This window comes from Gouania willdenowi, chromosome 9, assembly GCF_900634775.1.
Source record: "Gouania willdenowi chromosome 9, fGouWil2.1, whole genome shotgun sequence".
Lineage (NCBI taxonomy): Eukaryota > Metazoa > Chordata > Actinopteri > Blenniiformes > Gobiesocidae > Gouania > Gouania willdenowi.
Window position 1 is genome coordinate 34,287,258 of NC_041052.1, and position 19,408 is coordinate 34,306,665.

Below are 19,408 nucleotides of genomic sequence, written 5' to 3' on the forward strand. Positions count from 1 at the left end.
GTTCAACCCTCGCGTTCAACAATTTTAACTCTTCAGCATTTCTTTCATTCTTTTCTTTCAGTACCTTTGTTTCGCTTTGTAGTCTTTCCAGTGAGTTTTCCAGCGTCTTTTCCAACGACTTTATCTCGGCAGATAGGTTTTGTAGACCCTCGCGTATCATCTCCTTGACCTCTTCCAAACCCGAATTGGGTTCTGAAGGGCCTCCCTGCGGTTTTTTCACCATTTTCCTTCAGTCTTGGGCCCAGTTTTTCAGGCTGTTCAGGCTGTTCAGCTGTAGCCAAGGTCGTGTTATCGGAGCAAAGGAAAACATGTCTGCTCTCACCAAAGACCAGAGAAGAATACTGTGTCGCATGAAAAGGGAAAAACCTTCCAAACACCTTTGAAAGAGGAACTATTCTTGAACTGGAGGAATGCTAACAACATCTGACAGGGAACAAGGCCAACACGAACAACGATAGAGAGGAGGAATAAAAAAATAAAATAAAAAAAAGACAACACTGACTACAGATGAGAATACACAAAAAAGGACTGTTCAGGACAACTCAAGAATGTTTGACCAGAGACATGTAAACCCATGTAAATTTGCGATGGTTAAACAGGGGACGGGACCCAGATAAGCAAACTGCTTCTCTCGTCTCCTTTTTTGGCATGTACAAAAAAAAAAAAAAAATGTAAAACAAAAAAGTGAATGTAACCATGTCGGAAATAAACTGAATACATTAAAAAAAATAAATAAATAAATAAATAACTTCCAGGATTTAATCAGTGTGTGCTGGACTACAAAGCTGGCTGGAGCTTAATCACCATAGAATTTATGCTGCACAGCTAAACTGGTCACGTCCAGGTTTTTCCCTGGCTTGGATGTTAGAGAGTCCTAAAGCCCCGCCTTTTTACCAATCAGATCTCTGAGAAAATAACCTGCCCATTGACAGAAGATCCTGGTTGGTGCAGATCTGACAGATTCTTTTAGGAAAGAAGATTATTAATGGATAAATGCAATGCTTTCATTTACTGATGACATCCTTTAGGAAAGATTTAGATTTATATCAAATGAACTGATCTACAGTCAGCTGATGAAGCCTGTGTGTCGATCCATGTCAATGGACGGCTGAAGTAATTTATTAATTAATTCACATGCTGACCACATCAGCACAACTATGCTATGTGTTCCCATCCCAGTGTGTGATAAATAGGTCTACTTGAATAGAACCACGTGTGTGCTGTAATAAAGTTTAACTCACAGCGATGTCTGTTTATCATCCAATGGATTAATATGAGTATTGTCACGCTGTTGCGCATTAACAATGTGAGCAGCTTCCTGCCTCAGTTATTTCATTCCAGCCTTTTCTGTACCAACAGTGTTATCTTTATTCTGAATTATGGATTTTAATCATTCATCAGTAAACTGGTCGGTATCAAGTTATGAAGTGGATCAGATCTGAGCGAGTATAAAAGCTCCGCCTCCTGGTTGCACTATTTCACTGTTGCTCTTCGCTGTCATCATGGATTTATATTCATTATATTTGTTTAAGATCATAAGCTGTTCCTCCATTCATTGTAAAGACACTCAGTCTGCCAGTTCTCTCCATTGATTGGTCAGAAGCTGCAATCTCCACCCCTTTCATGTGCACGCGCATGTACCGAGGCTGTAATCACTTGGTTTAAATTAGCATGTTTTGATCGACGTTTGTAGTAGAGCTTCTGTCTGAAAAGGAATGATTGGTTAGTTCAAGCCAGCTAACGGACATTAATCCACTCTAGATTCGTAGTATACGTCGCTTAAGTCCAATACATTAGTATGTTTTCATGATTGTTAATCTCTCTGCATTATCTTTCTATGGAATAGCAGTTTACCTAGTTTTTCCAACTAAAATAATCAAGTAAAAAAAATGATGCATTGATAGTTTGAATAAATCCAGACAAAAATAACTTGGAATTTATTGATCCAGAATTTTATTTGTGTTGCAGCCCCTAATTGGTATCCTCTAATCTGTTACAACTGGAATCTGTTTTTCAGTGTCATCTTAAGAAACTGTACAAAAAGACTCATAAGAAAAGATTAAAACAGAAAAAACAACAGAAAAAAACCCCAATAATTTTACGGTACTTTCCGTCTTGCCCCAACTCAACATGTGAAACTACTGTTTCTTCAAATTTCGAGGTGAGCATTTGAGTAAGTCTCTGATCCGCAGGTAGGTTCCTGTGGCTTCGGCCACTTCAGTGAACTCTGGCGTGTCTTCGAATGGAACGATGCCAGCTGCAAATTTACTGCGATGAGGAACACAACCTCCAACTTTAGAAAAATCTGAATCTGGACTCTTGGGTTTGTCATCCGATGATTTGATTGGATCCGGACTCTGTGGGGTGTCATCGAGCAGTTTCATTGGATCAGGGCTCTTGGGTTGGTCTTCTGGTGCTTTGATTGGATCAGGACTCTGTGGGGTGTCATTGAGGGATTTGATTGGTGCGGGGATCCCATTGCTGTAGTTTTCAGGTTTGACAGATTTAGGGCTCTGAGGGCTGTCCTCCTCCACTTTAATAGATGGGCTGTTTTGAGACAAAACCTCAGGATCTTCTCCACTTCCCCCGTCATTGGAGCTTTCTGTAGGCGTCGCTGTATCCACCATCTCTTCTCCGTCAATTTCTGAGTCAATTCGTGCTGGGGTGAAAACACTTGATGAGCTTCGTGCAGGCGTTCCCATTACAGGCGTCTCACAGTCACTACTAGAGGCTGTATCTGCATTATTTAGAGCAGCCCAGATTTGCCTCTGCTGCTCTTCCAGTTCCTCCAGTGTCATTTCATCCTCTGTTTCTTCTGACGTCTCATCGACTACCACGTACTTGGACCGCAGAGCTGGGGAGCCGTCATTAGGTGTGACTGGTGGTGTGCCTTTGGGCAGCGGGGGAGGCGTGGGTGTGGACGGGGGGGTGCCCCATGGTAAAGGTGGAGGTGAGGAGAAGCAGGAAGATCCAGGGGGCTGTGGAGGCTGGAACTGGAAGTCACTACATTGATCATATGATGTACCTGGATCTGAGTGGACGCACAATGAAAATAAATTAGAAAAGTGACAAAATGACACTAAAGTATTTAGCACGTGTCCATTGTCGACTTGTGTGAGGCGCAAAAACAATCCATCCAGTTACCCAACTCAACATCCATGTCTGAGCTGTGTTCAGAGTCAGATTTAACCTTCTTCTTGTGCTGGATGTCACTACATTAATCATATTGTGTACCTGGATCTGAGTGGACACACATTTAGGCCAAATTAGAAAGTGACACCAAACAATGTACATTTAGTAGGGGTGTAACGATTCGTTTTAGCAACAATTCCATTCAAATCACGATTCCATTCTAATAGCAAATGTATTCACATTTTATTTGAATAAAGTCCAATCAACACCTCAGTTTAAATTAACAGGATGTTGACTTTTCTGCTCTAATTTTCAATACTCAATAAGTTTTCAATAAAAAATACATGTTACGTTTACCCAACTCTTCTGCTTTGTTTTTTATACATAAAAAATTACAATATTAATATTTAAAATGAAGTGCAACAACATCTTTTCTAGTTAAATGAGCAGTGGTTGAACCTGATGCTTTTCATTTTAACATGATGGTGAGCCTGATGCTTCTGCAGAGCTAATGCTAACGAGCTAACGCTACATGTGCTGCTGCCGTGGACGCTGTCAGAAGGGCCTGGCGGAAGACAGTGTACACAGTGAGTGACTCCTTTAGAAGATCTGCGTCTATGTTCAAACCAAACATTAGACCCAAAGGTGGGACCATCCATCTCTCGCTCACAGGCCATGTGACCTCACAGACAGTAATGTCTTTAATATTGAAAGTGCTTTAAAAATACACCCATATAAAGTCCGCTGTGCTTAAATCCAACGCATTATTTCCTTGTATTGATACAATCGATTTTAGATCGATTAATGTCATCTGGAAGACCAACTTGTCGAGCACAGATTGATGTAGTTGGATCTTAGGAGTATATATTGATTAATCGATCTCAAGGACTAAGGCTGCATGATTTTGACAAAAAACCTAATTGTGATTTTTCTGACAGATACTGCAATTGCAATTCACGATTTAAAAAATATTTTATACATTTGAACACATGCATTTTTTATAGAAATAATCATTTTTTTCAGAAAATGTTAGTTTTGAACTCCTGTGAGAAAACAAAGTAAACAGTAATTACTCCCCCCCAATAATTAAACAAAAATGTATGTAAAAATTAAAGTAAGATACAATTAATAGGAAGATATAAGTTGTACTATCATGGATTATTTTGACTGCTCATTTTTAATTATTCATGTCATATAAAGATGTATGAGATCAGCAGCGTCACCCAATTTACCCTCAGGGATCAGTGGTTTACTGAATCTGATCAAGTTTATTAAGTTTTGAACAACTTAATTTAAATTAACCTAATTTAAATGATCATGATGACATCATTCCAGACCGTAATAATTAAACAAAAAACAACAACAACAGAACAACTTTTCCCACAGATGTTCTGTAGCTCTGATGAGATGTTTAAACACTGAGCAGGTGAAACTGATTAAAGCTGATCATGTTTTCACGGAGCGCAACAGACATGTTAAAATTAAGCGGGCACTGGTAGGCTCTGATTTAGGAGTCAATGATAATTTGCGTGGTTTTTTTTGTCAGTTTAGATGGAGTTTAAGTGGTGTTTGAAGTGGCCAGGATAAGAGTGTGATGAGGACGTCCTTTTCCTTACGGTGATGGCGTTTCAATCCAATTCTGTCCATTTCCGCATTCAACAGTAGATTCCGTTTTCATCGGTTGATTTTGTTAACGTGGATTCTATAGTGCCCTAGTGTAGTTGTTGTTAGCGCACTCAGAGACTCGCTGCAGCGCATACAAGCGTGTGTCTGGTAACCATATCTGAATGGCCAGCAGCCCAGGAAGGCGGTTCTCTGCAATTCTGATTAGTGAACATATATATCTCTCAAATGATGGAGATGTAAGAAAAAACCTCCAACATCTGAGGTTAGGTTATTGCAGTAGTGAAAACCTCAATATCAATGTGATTAAGGTTAATCTTTGAGCATTACAATGAATGAATCATTACACCCTTAGTATTTAGGTATTTAACACGTGTCTATTGTGGACTTGTGTGAGCAGCGTAAACGATCCAGTTACCTGATTCAATATCCATGTCAGAGCTGTGTTCAGAGCCAGATTTCATTTTCTTCTTGTGCTCCGAGCACGAGTCGGATTCCTGTCGCCTCTTGTTGGAGCTTGCACCTGGCGGCTTTACGGGGTGACACACAGGTAAAAAAGACTATTAAAAAAGATCACTGCTTCAGCTGAATGGCTAGTAGACAGTTGTATACTCATAGCTTTAACACAAAAAAGGACTGGCCGAGGCCTTTAACTATTTTAAAAAAATAACTCAAAACTGAAAAAGTTTGGAAATACATACCGAGGAAAAGGTGGACAAATAGGATGCATAGTTTTGCTTCATGTGGCTGATCTGCATTGGAACCGAACCGTAATGCATAAACTCCTGGATATTAGGAGCAAACAGAGACAAAGGGGCATATGTTAAAATATCCTACCTTAAAAACTAGAAAAACAAAGCTTGTGTTAAAGTAAAAGCTTACAAAAATCAAGATAATGTTTCATTTACTGACGTTCCTGAATACAACCAATATAAACCTCTTGTTTTTGCACTAACGTCTTACATCTTTCATTTTGTGCGGTGCAGCAACATTGAATCCAGGAAAATCCACCAGTTTGGAAATGTCGTAGGAAATGTTTTGCGACTCGTTTGTTGAACTACCGTTCGTTGGACCTGAAAAATAAAGAGAACACCTGGTTAATATCACTGCATTTCAAAATCTTTTACCTTTTTTAAGTTATTTGTTACATATAAGTGCTAGCATTAGCACAGGAATGGAGAACTGGCAGCCCAAGAGCTACATGTGCCTCTCTAGTTTTAGACTAATTTTGTTTAGCCCCCAAAGTAAATACACAAAATTAACATAAAAAACATAAAAAAATTATCAGTAAATACACAAAATGATCACACATTTCCACAAAACAACAAAAATACATAGAATGACAAAAAAATACAGAAAGACTCCAAATATATGTGAAACAACAAAAATGCACACAAACCCTTTGTTTTTACCTCTATTATTGCTTAGATTGGTCATTATTCTAAATTCTAATGTGTAAAATCAATTTTTAAAAGTTTGTTATTGAAATATATAATATTACCATGTGTGTTTGAATACAGATTTTCCCTTTTCATTATCCAAAAACACATTTTCATGAATATACTTCTTAAAATTTACTTTTTCCGTCATACAACGATAATCCAGAGTTTTCCATCTCGGCCTCCTTGAGCCATCCTGGTGGATATCCGAGCTGCCTCATGCGATAGATCAGAGGAGGGAGAGTGTGGTTGTCAATTCCCAGAGCTCTTAACAATTCCTCACTGTTAAAAACACAAGACAAGGCCCAGGGTTACACTCATTACACGCGTTTGGTAGGTCAGTTTTTTAGGTGTGGGAACCTAGATTCTTACCTAATGACTCCAGGCTTAAATTTAGCAAAGCGCTCCTCCACGAAGTCAGCATGGTAACGCTGGTTACTCGTCAGGTTGCTGCTCTGGTTGAACTCTTTTCTCCGCTCATTAATTGCAGCCATGTCTTTAGGCTGAAAAACAGAGCAAAAAGTCAAGGTGCAGGGGATGAATATGATTACTATGGTTTAAAGTGGGTTGAATTTAAAAGTGAATATAGTGTCACCTTTGGACAATCTCTGAGCTGATGACTGACAGAACCACAATTGAAACACATTGACTTTGGTCTGTGAAGAGAAATAAAAGCGTTACCCCACACAATGTCATGAAAAAACCCTCCAAAGACAAATCTTCATTGTTGCACATCCTACCGTTTCTCTTTCACTTCCATGTCCTGTCCGTCCGTTCCAATGACTTGGTTAAAAACCTGTAAATAGCTTTAGAACACTTAAGGAATTACAACTGTCAACACGCCAATAAAATCACATCTTCATTTTCCACACGTTCTCCTTTCTTGGAGGAGAAAACGCGGTCGATTTTGTTTCCTGATTGAAAGATACGTCGGCACATCCCAACCGTCGGTCAGCTGAGGATTTTCATTCACCAAAGGCTGCCCAAGTTTGTCAACACTGAAGGCAGTGAAATACAACACACTCCCCACCACCTGGAACAGATAAACAAGGAGCACACAATTAACATCTTTATCAGGGACATTTGTGCAACTCTCAGTTTACGACATGGACTCGACTTGGTTATTATGACCTGTAGAAGCATCAGAATGAGGAAGTGAATGAATGAGTGACTGAATGTGGCATGATGTGCCATGGTCCTATTTTAACCTGTGTGTCTGTGTGTGGTGGACAGGGTGGGTGTATTTTTTTACTTTGTTAAAGTACTTTGAGCTGCATCTTTTGGTATGAAAAGCACTTTTTTATAAATAAAGATTGATTTGATTTGATTGTTGGGGCCAAATATGCTGATCCCACTTTATTGGAATGACTGTGACTCAGTGGTAAGTCCAATAATAAAGGGTTGGGGGTTCGAATCCCGCTCTAGCCAATTAATTGTTGTTGCGTCCCTAGGCAAGGCACTTTACCCCGTATGATCATATGAATGTGGTGTGTGAGTGAGTGTTGGTGATGGTCGGAAGGGCCGACGACGCACTATGGCAGCCTTGCTTCAATCAGTCTACCCCAGGACAGCTGTGGCTACAATAGTAGCTTACCACCACTCAGTGTGGAGTGAAAGAATAATGCACATCAATGTTAAGTGCTTTGAGTGTCAAAGAAAAAGTGCTATATAAAATCCAATGCATTATTATTATTAATTATCACAGAGAATGATCAAAATGAACAATTGATGGTGAGTTCACACTGGTGGTGAATCCCGAAGGGTTTTTACCGCTTTAGAATTCTCGTGCCCGGAAAGTAGGATTGCACGATTATGGCCAAAATGATAATTTATTCATCATGTTAGGAAAAACATGTGTATTTTTAATTTAACTATGTTTTAAACAAACAATATAGGAACAGTTCAGAGTGCAAAAGAAAAGCTTTAAAGCAGAACTAAGTAACTTACGCTTAGCGCTCCCCCTAAAGGTCCCTTTTGGTTATGTCACCGTCTTAAAAACTCTGCACCCCCCGCTGCCTGCCCCACCCCACAGCTACATATGGACCTTTGCACTCCCAAGACGGTAGCAACCGATCACTGATAAATCTTAATACAACAGTGACACTAAGGGTGCTTTCACACATATAGTCCCATGTGACCAGTCTGAGGAAGAGAAACAAGTAAAATAAATGAATGATGTGGGAGTAATACGAAAGAGTGTGTGGAAGTGTGTGTGATGTGTTTGTTTGTGTGCTGACAAAGTTGCTCTGAAAATGGATGGATGGATGTGTGTGTGTGTGTGCTGGCTGATGGAGCGCTGGGTTGTGAGTGTGTGTGCATGCCTGTTGCCGTGACGACAGTGTGTGTGATTGCTGTGTGTTGCTGCTGAGCTGTCACTGCATGGAGTTGCTCCGTTCCTCAGACAAATGTCTTCTCTGCCTTTTTTTTTGCTGCTCCTCCATGATATAAGTTTGAGAAAAGCGAATTAATAGACAACAGTGAGCAGCCACGGGGCTGGTCATAATATAGCATTAGTTTGTATTAAGCTGCCACTGGGTTGGAGGCAGGAAAGCTGCAAGTGCGGTTTTCTGTCCATAGAAAGCAGGAGGAGATGAAATACCCCCCAATCACCACATAAACACTTATGTTACCCTCACAGGGACTATGAGAAGGATTTATTAAGGTGAAAAAGTTACTTAGTTTTGCTTTAAACAAGAATGATAATAAATACTATAAAATGTACCCAAGAATTAAACATTTTCTATGGGTTAACTAAAAATACACCATTACAGACTCAGAGTGCCACTCTTTGAAAACAATTACAGCTTATAAAGAAAAGTTAAGAACATTTGGCTTAAACCTACAAATTTTGAGCAAGAAACACCAGCCTGTCACCATTGTATGTCATGAGTGTCTGCTGGATCAATTAATTAATGAATTAATACTAACTAATTAGTACTTACTGTATGTCGATCAATTTATAAGGGCGTGTCGACACGTGCAACATGAGCGCCCTCCCCACTTCAAAACACCCCTAAAACTCAAGTTTTCTCAACAGGCTGTTGTGTGTTCTTCCGGCTTTGTAATTCTGAAAATCCTATCCACACTGTACCATCCGTGTTATAGTGCATCAAAAAAAAAAATCTGTCATTTTGGGGCGTTTCAACAAGTATGTTGTGAACCCAAACCGAGAAAAACTAAGGCGATTAAATTATCAACTGTTCCCCACCCTTTCGGGCCGAGTCCTGGACTACACTGATGTGGAAACACCCATAGATTGGTCTCCAACACAGTAGAGCAGCAGATTATTAAAAAAAATTGTTTACTTTGGTATAAAAGCATGAAATTTGGCACAAATACTCTCTAAGGGCCAATATTTTGGAAAGATGGCCGCCATTGCTATTTAATGGTTATTATAAAAACAAAAAATGCTCGGATCGGAACAAACGAGGTGTCAGCGGAATGGTCTGGCCGCCATCTTGAAATTTTGAGTTGCCAATGCCTTTTTCCAAAATAGTGGCCCTTACAGAATATCTGTGCCAAGTTTCATGCTTTTAAACCAAAGTGAACGATCCTCTTGAAATATGCAATTAATCTGCTGCACTACAGTGTTAAATATAAGCTGTGGAAAAATGAGAGAACTCTAAAAGCCTAAAAAGGTCTGTGTGCTCGAAAAAAAAAAAAAAAAACGCATCATCTCGTCTGTAAAAAATAAAATAAAAAATGATGATGCAAACATGAAAGCAGGAACTCACTTTAAAGGCTTCAGTTGTAGTTTGGACAGAGCTGGCCGCCTGCTGCGGGGGATCCTCTTCCAGAGCAAAGGCTGAAGGCTTCAAGTTAAAATACAATATTTAAGGTTATTTTTTTCTTTTTAAAAATGAATGTTTATATACTACTTTACATAAGATTAATGCAAAGTAAAAACCTGAGGTTTTATGTGAAAGGAGGATGTCTTCATGCTTCCTGGTTTTTGGTGCTGCAATATCACGCTGCAGATACAGTCCTCGATTTCTTGACGGCACTGCCTGTAAGGGGAGAAATCAATCAATGGTGAGGAAGTCACATCCTGTAGTTATAGAAAATATCATTTACTGATCAGCCATAACATTAAGACCATCTCCTTCTTAGCCTGAGGTCAATATCTCTGAAAACCTCAAAAGTTTGTGGTGGTATTTAAAAAAAAATGAAATATTCCCAAACCATCTAGCATTGTGACTGGGTTGATCATCCAGTGGGGAAAAAAGCCACTACAATCAGGTTAACCAGGCTGTTATATGAGAGACACAATCAGTCTGTAATACTTGGTTTAGTGTTACTAGGGTAGTTAAATTACCTTTCCCACAGACATACAGTAGTTCTGTCAGAACATTCCTCAAGCTTTACAAATCATTAGACCCCCTTTTCACAGCACTTCAGAATCAGAAATACATTATTTATCCAATAATTAATACAAAAACAAAAATAAACAGTAGAAGAAAGAGAAAGGAAAACCTAGATGATTAAGTAAAATACTGTTAATTAAGTATTAAATACACGTGCACACATTACAGTACAATTTTTTTTTAAATAAGATAAATAATAATAGAAATATACACATGGGGTACTCCAATTATTTTCTTTAATTAAAATAAAAAATTCTTATTAGCATCATATAGTGTATGGTTAAAGTAATCATTTCTGAAAAAATCGTACGTCTGCGTGCTGTCTGTGCCTTATAATTAAGTATTTTAGTTAATAAAACCACGGAAGACAGAATCTTGGCCGTCACCCCTTCCAGCTCCTTCTAGACAGGTGATCTAATGTTCCATTTCCCTATATTGTGTGTGCATCCTTTTGCGTTTTACCAGTAGTGCACGTTCAGCTCTCATGTGCGATTTTGTGCACTTCCAGACAGGAGGAGACTGGGAGGGATTATCAGAGTGGGGGGGCGAGATTTACTGTTTGAATTCAGCCATGCACCTCTGTCATGGTTCAAGATTCAAGCAGTGCAGCTTCAACTCAAAAGCAATGAAACAAACTGTCACAGTGACAGGAATTAGTTTATGGAATGTACTGCAGAAAGAAACCAAGAAAAAACATTAAATAACATCAAATCCACAATGTTAAATAAGTAGGAAAATTATATTTTAATATAAATAATATGATATTACACATTTGATTTGAGCAAACATGAAAACGATGGCTTTGTTTATTTTACATTTTCTTCTCTCTTTTTGTGAATATTGTAAATACGGCACATAAAAATAAATGCTTAAAAATATCTATAAATATTTAGAAGGTTGAATATTAATAGACTGATCCAAAGGTATTGAAAAGCAACAAAGGGGCAGATACTATAAGAGTAATCTTCTCCTCCGTTGTTGAGGAAAATTTAAAGTTTTTGTAAGAATTTTGAGTTTTATCAACTGTTTAACATTAAAAATTAGTCTCCTAAAGGCCAAATTGATGTGGACCCCAGGCCATGAGTTTGACACATGTGAGATAAGCGTATATGATCAAAAACGTGCATAAAGCCTTTGTTCTTTTCTGTTTAATGCTTAGCTTACCCATTAAACACTTGTAAAAGTAGATTAAAAACTCTTTTTTTTGCAACATTTTATGGTTACATGTCGATGCCAACTTTCAGTGTATCTGTTCGTTTTTATGTTGTGTTATCTACTTAATGAGGATCATTTTTGTGTACATGTTGAGATTTTATTCTGAATTTGTATACTGTTTTTTATTTGCAAGTGATTGTTGAGGTGACTTGTTCTTGACTGTGAAGCACATTGTGTTGCCTCTTGATTTATACAGTGGGGCAAAAAATGATTTAGTCAGCCACTAATTGCAAGTTCTCCCACTTAAAAAGATGGGAGGCCTGTAATTTTCATCATAGGTATACCTCAAAATGCAAAAACGAAACTGATTTACATAACTGACAGGAATGAGGAAATCAAGTCACTTACTTTGAAATAGTGTTGTTGGTAAACAGAATCTGAAGGAGGGGACCGTCAGTGTTTACGTCATCAATAGTGATCCCGCTGTTAGAAGCCAGACATTAACGTCAGTTGACGTAGACAATTTAGGGTTAACATGACTAACAATGTATTATTATTATTATCTACCTGGGACGTATCAGCGTCTTCAGCTTCTTCCTCAAAAGGTTATGTAAGATTGCATTCAGGGAAATAACGCACAGTGATAAACACAGCACAAAGAAATGAAAATGAAAGGATATTTTGCTCGGTGAGTCTCTGAATGTGGTCTTCGCACTCCTCCAGCCGGTCTCGGGACTCATTAGGATCTTTTTGCCCCGGTTCATCTTCCGTGAAGCGGATGTGTGTATTCGCAGGAGCAGTAAAATCATCAAGCTGCTCAAAAAGCTCAGAATCTCCAAAATCAACCTCCGCCATGTCTGAAGCTTTCTTCTTCTTCTTTATGGGGTTTATTGGAAGTTTGCACTCAGTTATAGGTGCATTACCGCCATCTACTGGTTACAAAAGTGACCGAGAGGCTTTTTTAAAAAATTTATTTCCGCCTTCAAATTCTTTAATCCTTGCCGCGGTGCACCATGGGAACTCAGAGGTCAGGCATCAGGCGACGTAATCACGTCACGGAACGTAAACATAATTTTAGCCCAGGGTTTGGTTTTACAGGTTAATCAACGTAAATTATGTTTTCTAATCATATAAACATTGATTTCTGGTCATTTCAAAAATATTCAATTTGGCATTATCTTGTTTGTTAGTTAAAAAAAAAACAAAAAAAAAAAAACGTACGTTTTCCAATAAATAAAAAGTATTTTTTTCTCTTCCTTTGCACAGAACTGATGTTATTAAAGATATTAAACTTATCTGGACATGATATTTGTGTTTGCTTATAAGGCTAAAAAAATATATTTTAAAGTTTTAAATAATATCTAAATTTTTTGGACTCTAATACAGTTTGGTCAGATTTGGTTTGAAAAAAAAAGATGAAAATAGAGATTTCTTTTTTTGAAAGCATCAGTTTAATTTTGGAAAATATTTATTCATAAATGTAAAATTCTAAATGTGTTAAAAATATATATATTTTTTAATAATTTATAGTTATTTCCTTTTAATCTTGCTCCTAAAATTTTCCACATTATTAGAAATTTGTCTTTAAAAGAGGTTATAATTTTGCTGGTGTTGTTTATTTTTTATTTTTTTGTAGATATATATTTAATGTCAATGAACACTGTAACTTAGCGATTTTACTCTCAGTATTTATATGTTCCTCCTATGGGTGCATTAATAATCACTTGTACCATTGTTAATTTTTAATCATAGGTTTTTGTCAAATAAATATTTTTAGATGACAATAACTAGACAATGACTAATTAACTAAAATATATTTGTATTAAAAACTGTCTCAAAACATAATTATATGTTTAATTAACTAATGAAAAAAATATTTTTTTAATGAAACTAAAACTATGACTTTAACTAATTTAAAAAATAAAAAAAAAAATGTCTGTCAAAATCTCTTGCCCTGCGAGACTGCGCTGAGGGAAACGTTAACCCACGGGCAGTTTCTGTCCTGTTTTCCTCCAGCATGGCCTAATATTACTGCGGATTCACAACTTTTGTGTTTGTACAGACACTTTCCTGTTTAAAGAGCAGTTCAGTCTGTACTTGTGAACATGTCAGGTGTTCTTAGTCCTCTATTAACCTTCCCACAATGTGAAGGAGGCTCACGGACCCTTCGTTTCATTTACCTGGTCAATTCATCCTCCTTCAGTCTGACTGAGGGTCCCCATAAGGTGAGTGAGCCCCTATATACTCACACACCTGGCTCTATAGTAGCAGGAACCACAAATCTATATGAGGACTATAGTTGGATTTCAAATATGCCCCAATTTAAGTTTTTCATGGCTGGGAACTGAAGTGCTGTTTCTATTTCACTTTGCCCTAATTTTAACACTTTCATTTCTATATAGCAGGCGGTTCTCAACCTGGGGTCAGGACCCCTTTTGGGTTCGCGTGGCACTGGGAGGGGGTCGCCAGGTGCCTTCAAGAAACTATGAATATTTTTTGAACAACTTGAGTCCATTTTTACTTATATTTACCATTTTTCTGCAACTACATCAAACTTGCCCTATTGCCCATTGTTCTCGTAGGAGTTCTTTTTATTATTTTTCCTTCCGCTACTCCTCTGTCTTAGAACTCCTCCTAGGCTATTAATGCAGCACTAATGACACAAACTGTATGTCATCTCATAAGAGCAATGTGAAGGATGTGCAGTCGATCTTTTTTGGAGCCAAAATGTCAAGGTCAAGGTTGCGTCAAAGTGTCAAAAACCAAAATTTTCTACATCTCGATGAAAATTTTTTCATACAAGTTTGATGCTTACGTTTATGAAAAACTCATCTCAAGTGGAGTATTTTATTTAAAGCAGTGGCTATCTGTACGGTTACCGTTTGAACATACCAACATTCTATCCATACGCAGCGCCCCTATTTGGCCAGTTGAGGTCACGTGACTAAGACTAAACCTTACCCTAAACCCTAAACCTGACCCTAACTCTAAGAATTGTGGCGATATTGGGTTATAACCTAACCATAACCTTGAGACGCTACGTACTTGTACTTTGGTAACCATACCAATAGCACCGGGGGTTGTCCGTACGGCAGCCGTACAAATAGACACTTTCTTTATTTAATTGGACTGAAGCTGTACGACCGACCAGTAAAAAGATCGGTAGGGGTCAAAATTCATGACGTCACAAAAAAAAACAGCCTAAAAAATACTTTTTTCCCGATAACTTGGCCACAAATTGAGATGCAATGCTCAGACTGGTACCATTGAACAACATTTCCTTTCAACATGTGACCTTCACCTTTGCTCAAGGTCATATTTAAGGTCATGGTCAGTCTTCTGTTTTTCCTGCATTATTACTTTCAATATCATTAATAAAAAGAACAAACTTGTCAACAAATCTAGAGACAGGTTGTCATTTTTGCCATTTTTTTCCATTGCCAAATACGTATTTGCCTTGCGAATACAGGTTTTGCCTAGTTTAACCTATTTTTGTCACTTTTTCTTTCATTTATTCCACTTTCAAGACATTTTCAGCACTCATAAACCCTTTTCACCACTTTTTCCACCTAATGTTGCATATGTTGACCCATTATTGTAACTTTTAACCTCTTTTAAACATATTTTATGCTTATTTGTACCAATTTAACCACATTCACATTTGTCATGCCCATAATTTTGCCAGTTTAACTTTTTAAATTACATTGTGTGTGATACTGTGTTTAACCATTTCAGGTACACTGAGGGTCCCCGGTATCTGGGGCCTTTATTTTTATTTACTTGTGCAATAAAATGGCAATTTCAACTTATTTTGTTGTATTCAAATTTGAATTTTTGGTCTTAAAGAATATCCTAGGTGTAAAACATGAAGTCCCAGATATTAGTAACTCCAGGATCTCTGACTTCAAAAGTCCTAAAATTTGAAATATATATATATATATACATATATATATATATATATATATATATATATATATATATATATATATATATATATATATATATATATATATATATATTATAAGGAGCACCGGTTTGTTGTTGTTGTTGTTGTTGTTGTTGTTGTTAATAATAATAATAATAAGATGCATTAAGCGAAACAAAATAGTCAGATACTGTAAGTCAAACTTTATTCAACTCATTAACAATAATTCTCAACAATGTTCAGGTTTAACACAAAATATAGAACATTACACTCACTTTTTCAGTTCAGTATGTTGAAGCACAGTACTGGTACATATCACTCCGTGAGGCGCCTGACTACGGTAGCCCTAAAGCGCCAAAAATCCATCAAGTGGTGCAGCTTCATAGTTTACCAAAGTTGTACTAAAACGTTTTGACATATTCATTTCATACATAAGGCGCACCTGATTATAAGGCGCACTGTCGATTTTTGAGAAAATTAAAGGATTTTAAGTGCGCCTTATAGTCCAAAAAATACGGTATTTGGAAAAAAACAACAACAAAAAGAACACATACAGATGGTTTACCCTTCTTTAGTATGGCTACTTGTTGTTTCCATTAAGAACAGCATGCTGGTAAATTACTACCATGGTCCATCCTGATGATTTAGGAGAAAATATTCTAAAGCATTTACAACTTTTTGTTATTAACCATGTTTGTATTCCATTGGTCGAGAATTGTTGTTAAAACTGCAGACAAAAGATGGCGAACAAAGCGGGTTACCTTCTAGCATTTGCTGACATTTTACGGTTACAGTTTCATCATCGTTAGGGTGATACAATCAGTATTTACTAGAAAAACTAAGGCATAAACTGAAGTGTGAATTTCATAAATGTATATTCATGAATATATTTACTTTGTTAAAGTCTGTGTTAAGCAGAGATAAATGTGTGTTATGAGTTTGTTACACCACAGAAACGTGTCATTGACCACTGAGCCAAATTAAGTATATAAACTTAGGTCTCAAAATCATGGAAAAACAAGAGAGAGAGAGCAGTGTGAAAGTGGCTCCAGTGCTCGGATCAGGCCAAACGAGGTGTCAGCAGAAAGGTCTGCTCCGCCCGAGTCTGAAAAAGTGCATCCCTCCCGGGTAGAGCCAGAACTGCGCGCGCTAGAGGCAAAACACATAATCGCGGTGCAAAAAAAGTGTTTATTTCATGAAAAATGTGGCGCCTGAGTCCGAATATGTGGTTAGTTTTCTACTAGGGATCAAATTGCGCCCCCTGGAGGCCCAGCAACTTTGTTGTGCTTCAGCAGCAGGGTCTGGAGTATGCTAATGATATTTCCATGAATATTTAATCATGTGACTGTTCTCTGTTGTCAGGACGGTGTGATGCCTCTCTATCTGGGAGCTGATCTCCTTTCCAACACCGAGATCCGCACAGAGAACCATCCCAGATTCCACGCTAAATTTGCTAAGAGAGGTCTTGCCACAAAAGTAGAATTTTCTTCAGGTAAATGCACACATGGATGTACATGCACAGCATATCACCTTTTGGCTTTTTTTTACATTTGAGTAACGCTGTCATAAGCATGAATAAGGTGTCATGAAGGCAGTCATTAAGTGGCGTTCACTAAATTATGACACCTTTGGAGCTATGTTGCCATTTTTTGGAGGGATCTATTGGAGTTTTTGTAAGTCCTGTAGGAGATCCGTAATCTTATTAATGTAGTGGTCCTTTAAAATACTGGTAATCATTGTAGTGTGGGACCAATTTTTACTGTTTCTGAATAGGGTTAGGGGTTAGGGTAACAAAGGGTTAGGGGTTAGGGTAACAAAGGGTTGGGGTAACGAATGACACTTATAATAGCCTTTAACGACACCTTCATTCATGCTAATGACAGGTGTCATGTCATAATAATGTCAGCCTTTATGCATAAAACTTCAAGTAAATTGTTACCCAGTTTTTCTAAGTGACAATATTTTAAATGCGACAAAAGAAATACATGTGAATGAAAATTATATAAAAACATATTGAAATTTTTGTTAACAAATAAAAACAAAATAATGTTCATATGGGATGAAATCCAATCAGAACTAGATTTAATTTTTGAAAGGTATCCAGTCAAAACTACTGGTACTTTAGTTGTGTGGAAGGTGGGACAGAACGGTAAATGATCCAATAGATTATTACGATCAATGTGTAAAACCACATCAGCCGTCTCACTAATGTGTGTGTATTTACAAACATTATAACATTAATACCATCTCATATCAGGTTGATCAATTATATTTGAATCTTTGAAAAAATGCATCAACTCTTTGAAAAAATGCATCAACTCTTACTCTTTTTATTTTAATCGACTATATTTGTAAAAGATTTAGTCGACTGAAATCTTAATCTCAATTTGTTGCAGCGTTCCGGTTCCAAGGATTAAAAGTGCCAGTTTCAAACAACAGCCTGTGGTTTTACAGCATTCAGGGACTTTTCCGTGTTGCTTTTGAGATGTTCAGCAAGCAAGAGCAGTTGGCAGTGATGGAGAAATTCCAGGTAATTCTGAGTCCTTAATACGGTATATTTTCGGTATTTATTTACCGAGTACAAGGCAGCATTTGCTCTGGACTGCTTTTTCCCCGCAGGATATTTGGAAATCCCACATAAATGATGGCCCTCTGAGCTCAAGTTACAGCCTTAATGTTCAGCTGGACGCGCGCAACACAACAACACAGACTGAAGTTCCACAGCTGAATGATTCCCACATTGAAAAGACATCTATGGAAGCTGGTGGCAGTGACGTATCAGCTGATGTATCTGCAGATCATGATTACTGTTCTTCGAAGGAGGACAAAGAACAACCACTCGTATCAGTTTTTAGACAAAAACTGCGTAGTTTGGATGAGCGACTCTCATGTGAACCTCCAGGTGGCACTGAGCTGCTGGACACCATCTCACTGCTTCTGGACATCACCAGTCAGTTTCTGGATGGAACTCTAGAAGAAAAGGCTGTGAGTGAAGCTGTGCTGGTGCTGTTGAAGGCTAAAGACTGGACAAGTGTGTACACCAGCTCTCTGCTAACCTGTGTAGCACGTTGGCTAGGTCAGCAGTTCCACGCAGCGTACAGCAGCATCAGTGAGAGGGTGGAGGGGTTCAAAGTGCAGCACATAGAGCGGATCAGTGACCTACCTCCTGCTGAGGAACTGGCCTCAGAGCTGTTCCCTGAGGCCATGCAGAAGCTGCTGCTCCACTGGATGGGGCTCAGCGACGACTCCACCCTGGAGAAGAGACGCAGCGAGTATCCCATTCTGCTCCTCATCCTAGAGTTCACCAACCACAACCTCATCACTGGGGTCGCCCATGTGCTCTACTCCAGCCTTATATGCAAATAAAAATTCTTCCCCTAGCCGTAGGAAAATTCTAGTATTGGATGAAGATGAGACTGGAGGAATCATTTGTAGCTTTGAAATAAAACTGTAAAAACTGATTTTCAATTTTTTGTGTATGTTATGTGACGTTAGACTAGGGTAACCAGACGTCCCGATTTACAGACTTAAGTCCCGTGTCCCAGTCGATTTCCCCCAAACCATTGATTTGTCCCGTTTTTCACAAGTTCAGTCCCGTTTGTCTCGTTTATTAAGACATCGTCTGTTGCCGCTGACAGAAAAGACCCTAAAAGCAGCAGCGCATTTCGCTTTAATAAAAATGTGATCTCTGTGGACTGTGAGCTGTCAATCCCAACAGTTGCAATGGTAGCGCTTGCAATATAAACTAATTAAAAAGCTCAAAAGTCTTC

The 19,408-nt window shown here is 38.1% G+C and overlaps 2 protein-coding genes across 2 annotated transcripts; one reads left to right on the forward strand and one right to left on the reverse strand.

Annotated features, from left to right (window-relative positions):
- Nucleotides 1-1,950: 1,950 nt before the first annotated feature.
- Nucleotides 1,951-12,627, reverse strand: zcchc8 (zinc finger, CCHC domain containing 8). The gene is made up of 14 exons (XM_028457423.1): nt 12,394-12,627; nt 12,281-12,323; nt 12,122-12,196; nt 10,102-10,201; nt 9,929-10,006; nt 7,124-7,227; nt 6,935-7,000; nt 6,790-6,850; nt 6,567-6,697; nt 6,334-6,476; nt 5,719-5,828; nt 5,457-5,540; nt 5,174-5,285; nt 1,951-3,031 (listed from the first exon to the last, which is right to left on the reverse strand). The coding sequence occupies exons 1-14, from the start codon at nt 12,566-12,568 to the stop codon at nt 2,139-2,141; spliced, it is 2,175 nt and encodes a 724-aa protein (XP_028313224.1). The 5' UTR covers nt 12,569-12,627; the 3' UTR covers nt 1,951-2,138.
- A 1,070-nt stretch (nt 12,628-13,697) lies between these two features.
- Nucleotides 13,698-19,317, forward strand: LOC114469958 (uncharacterized). Its single transcript, XM_028457895.1, has 4 exons — nt 13,698-13,938; nt 17,001-17,130; nt 18,035-18,168; nt 18,258-19,317. The coding sequence occupies exons 1-4, from the start codon at nt 13,819-13,821 to the stop codon at nt 19,002-19,004; spliced, it is 1,131 nt and encodes a 376-aa protein (XP_028313696.1). The 5' UTR covers nt 13,698-13,818; the 3' UTR covers nt 19,005-19,317.
- Nucleotides 19,318-19,408: the final 91 nt, after the last annotated feature.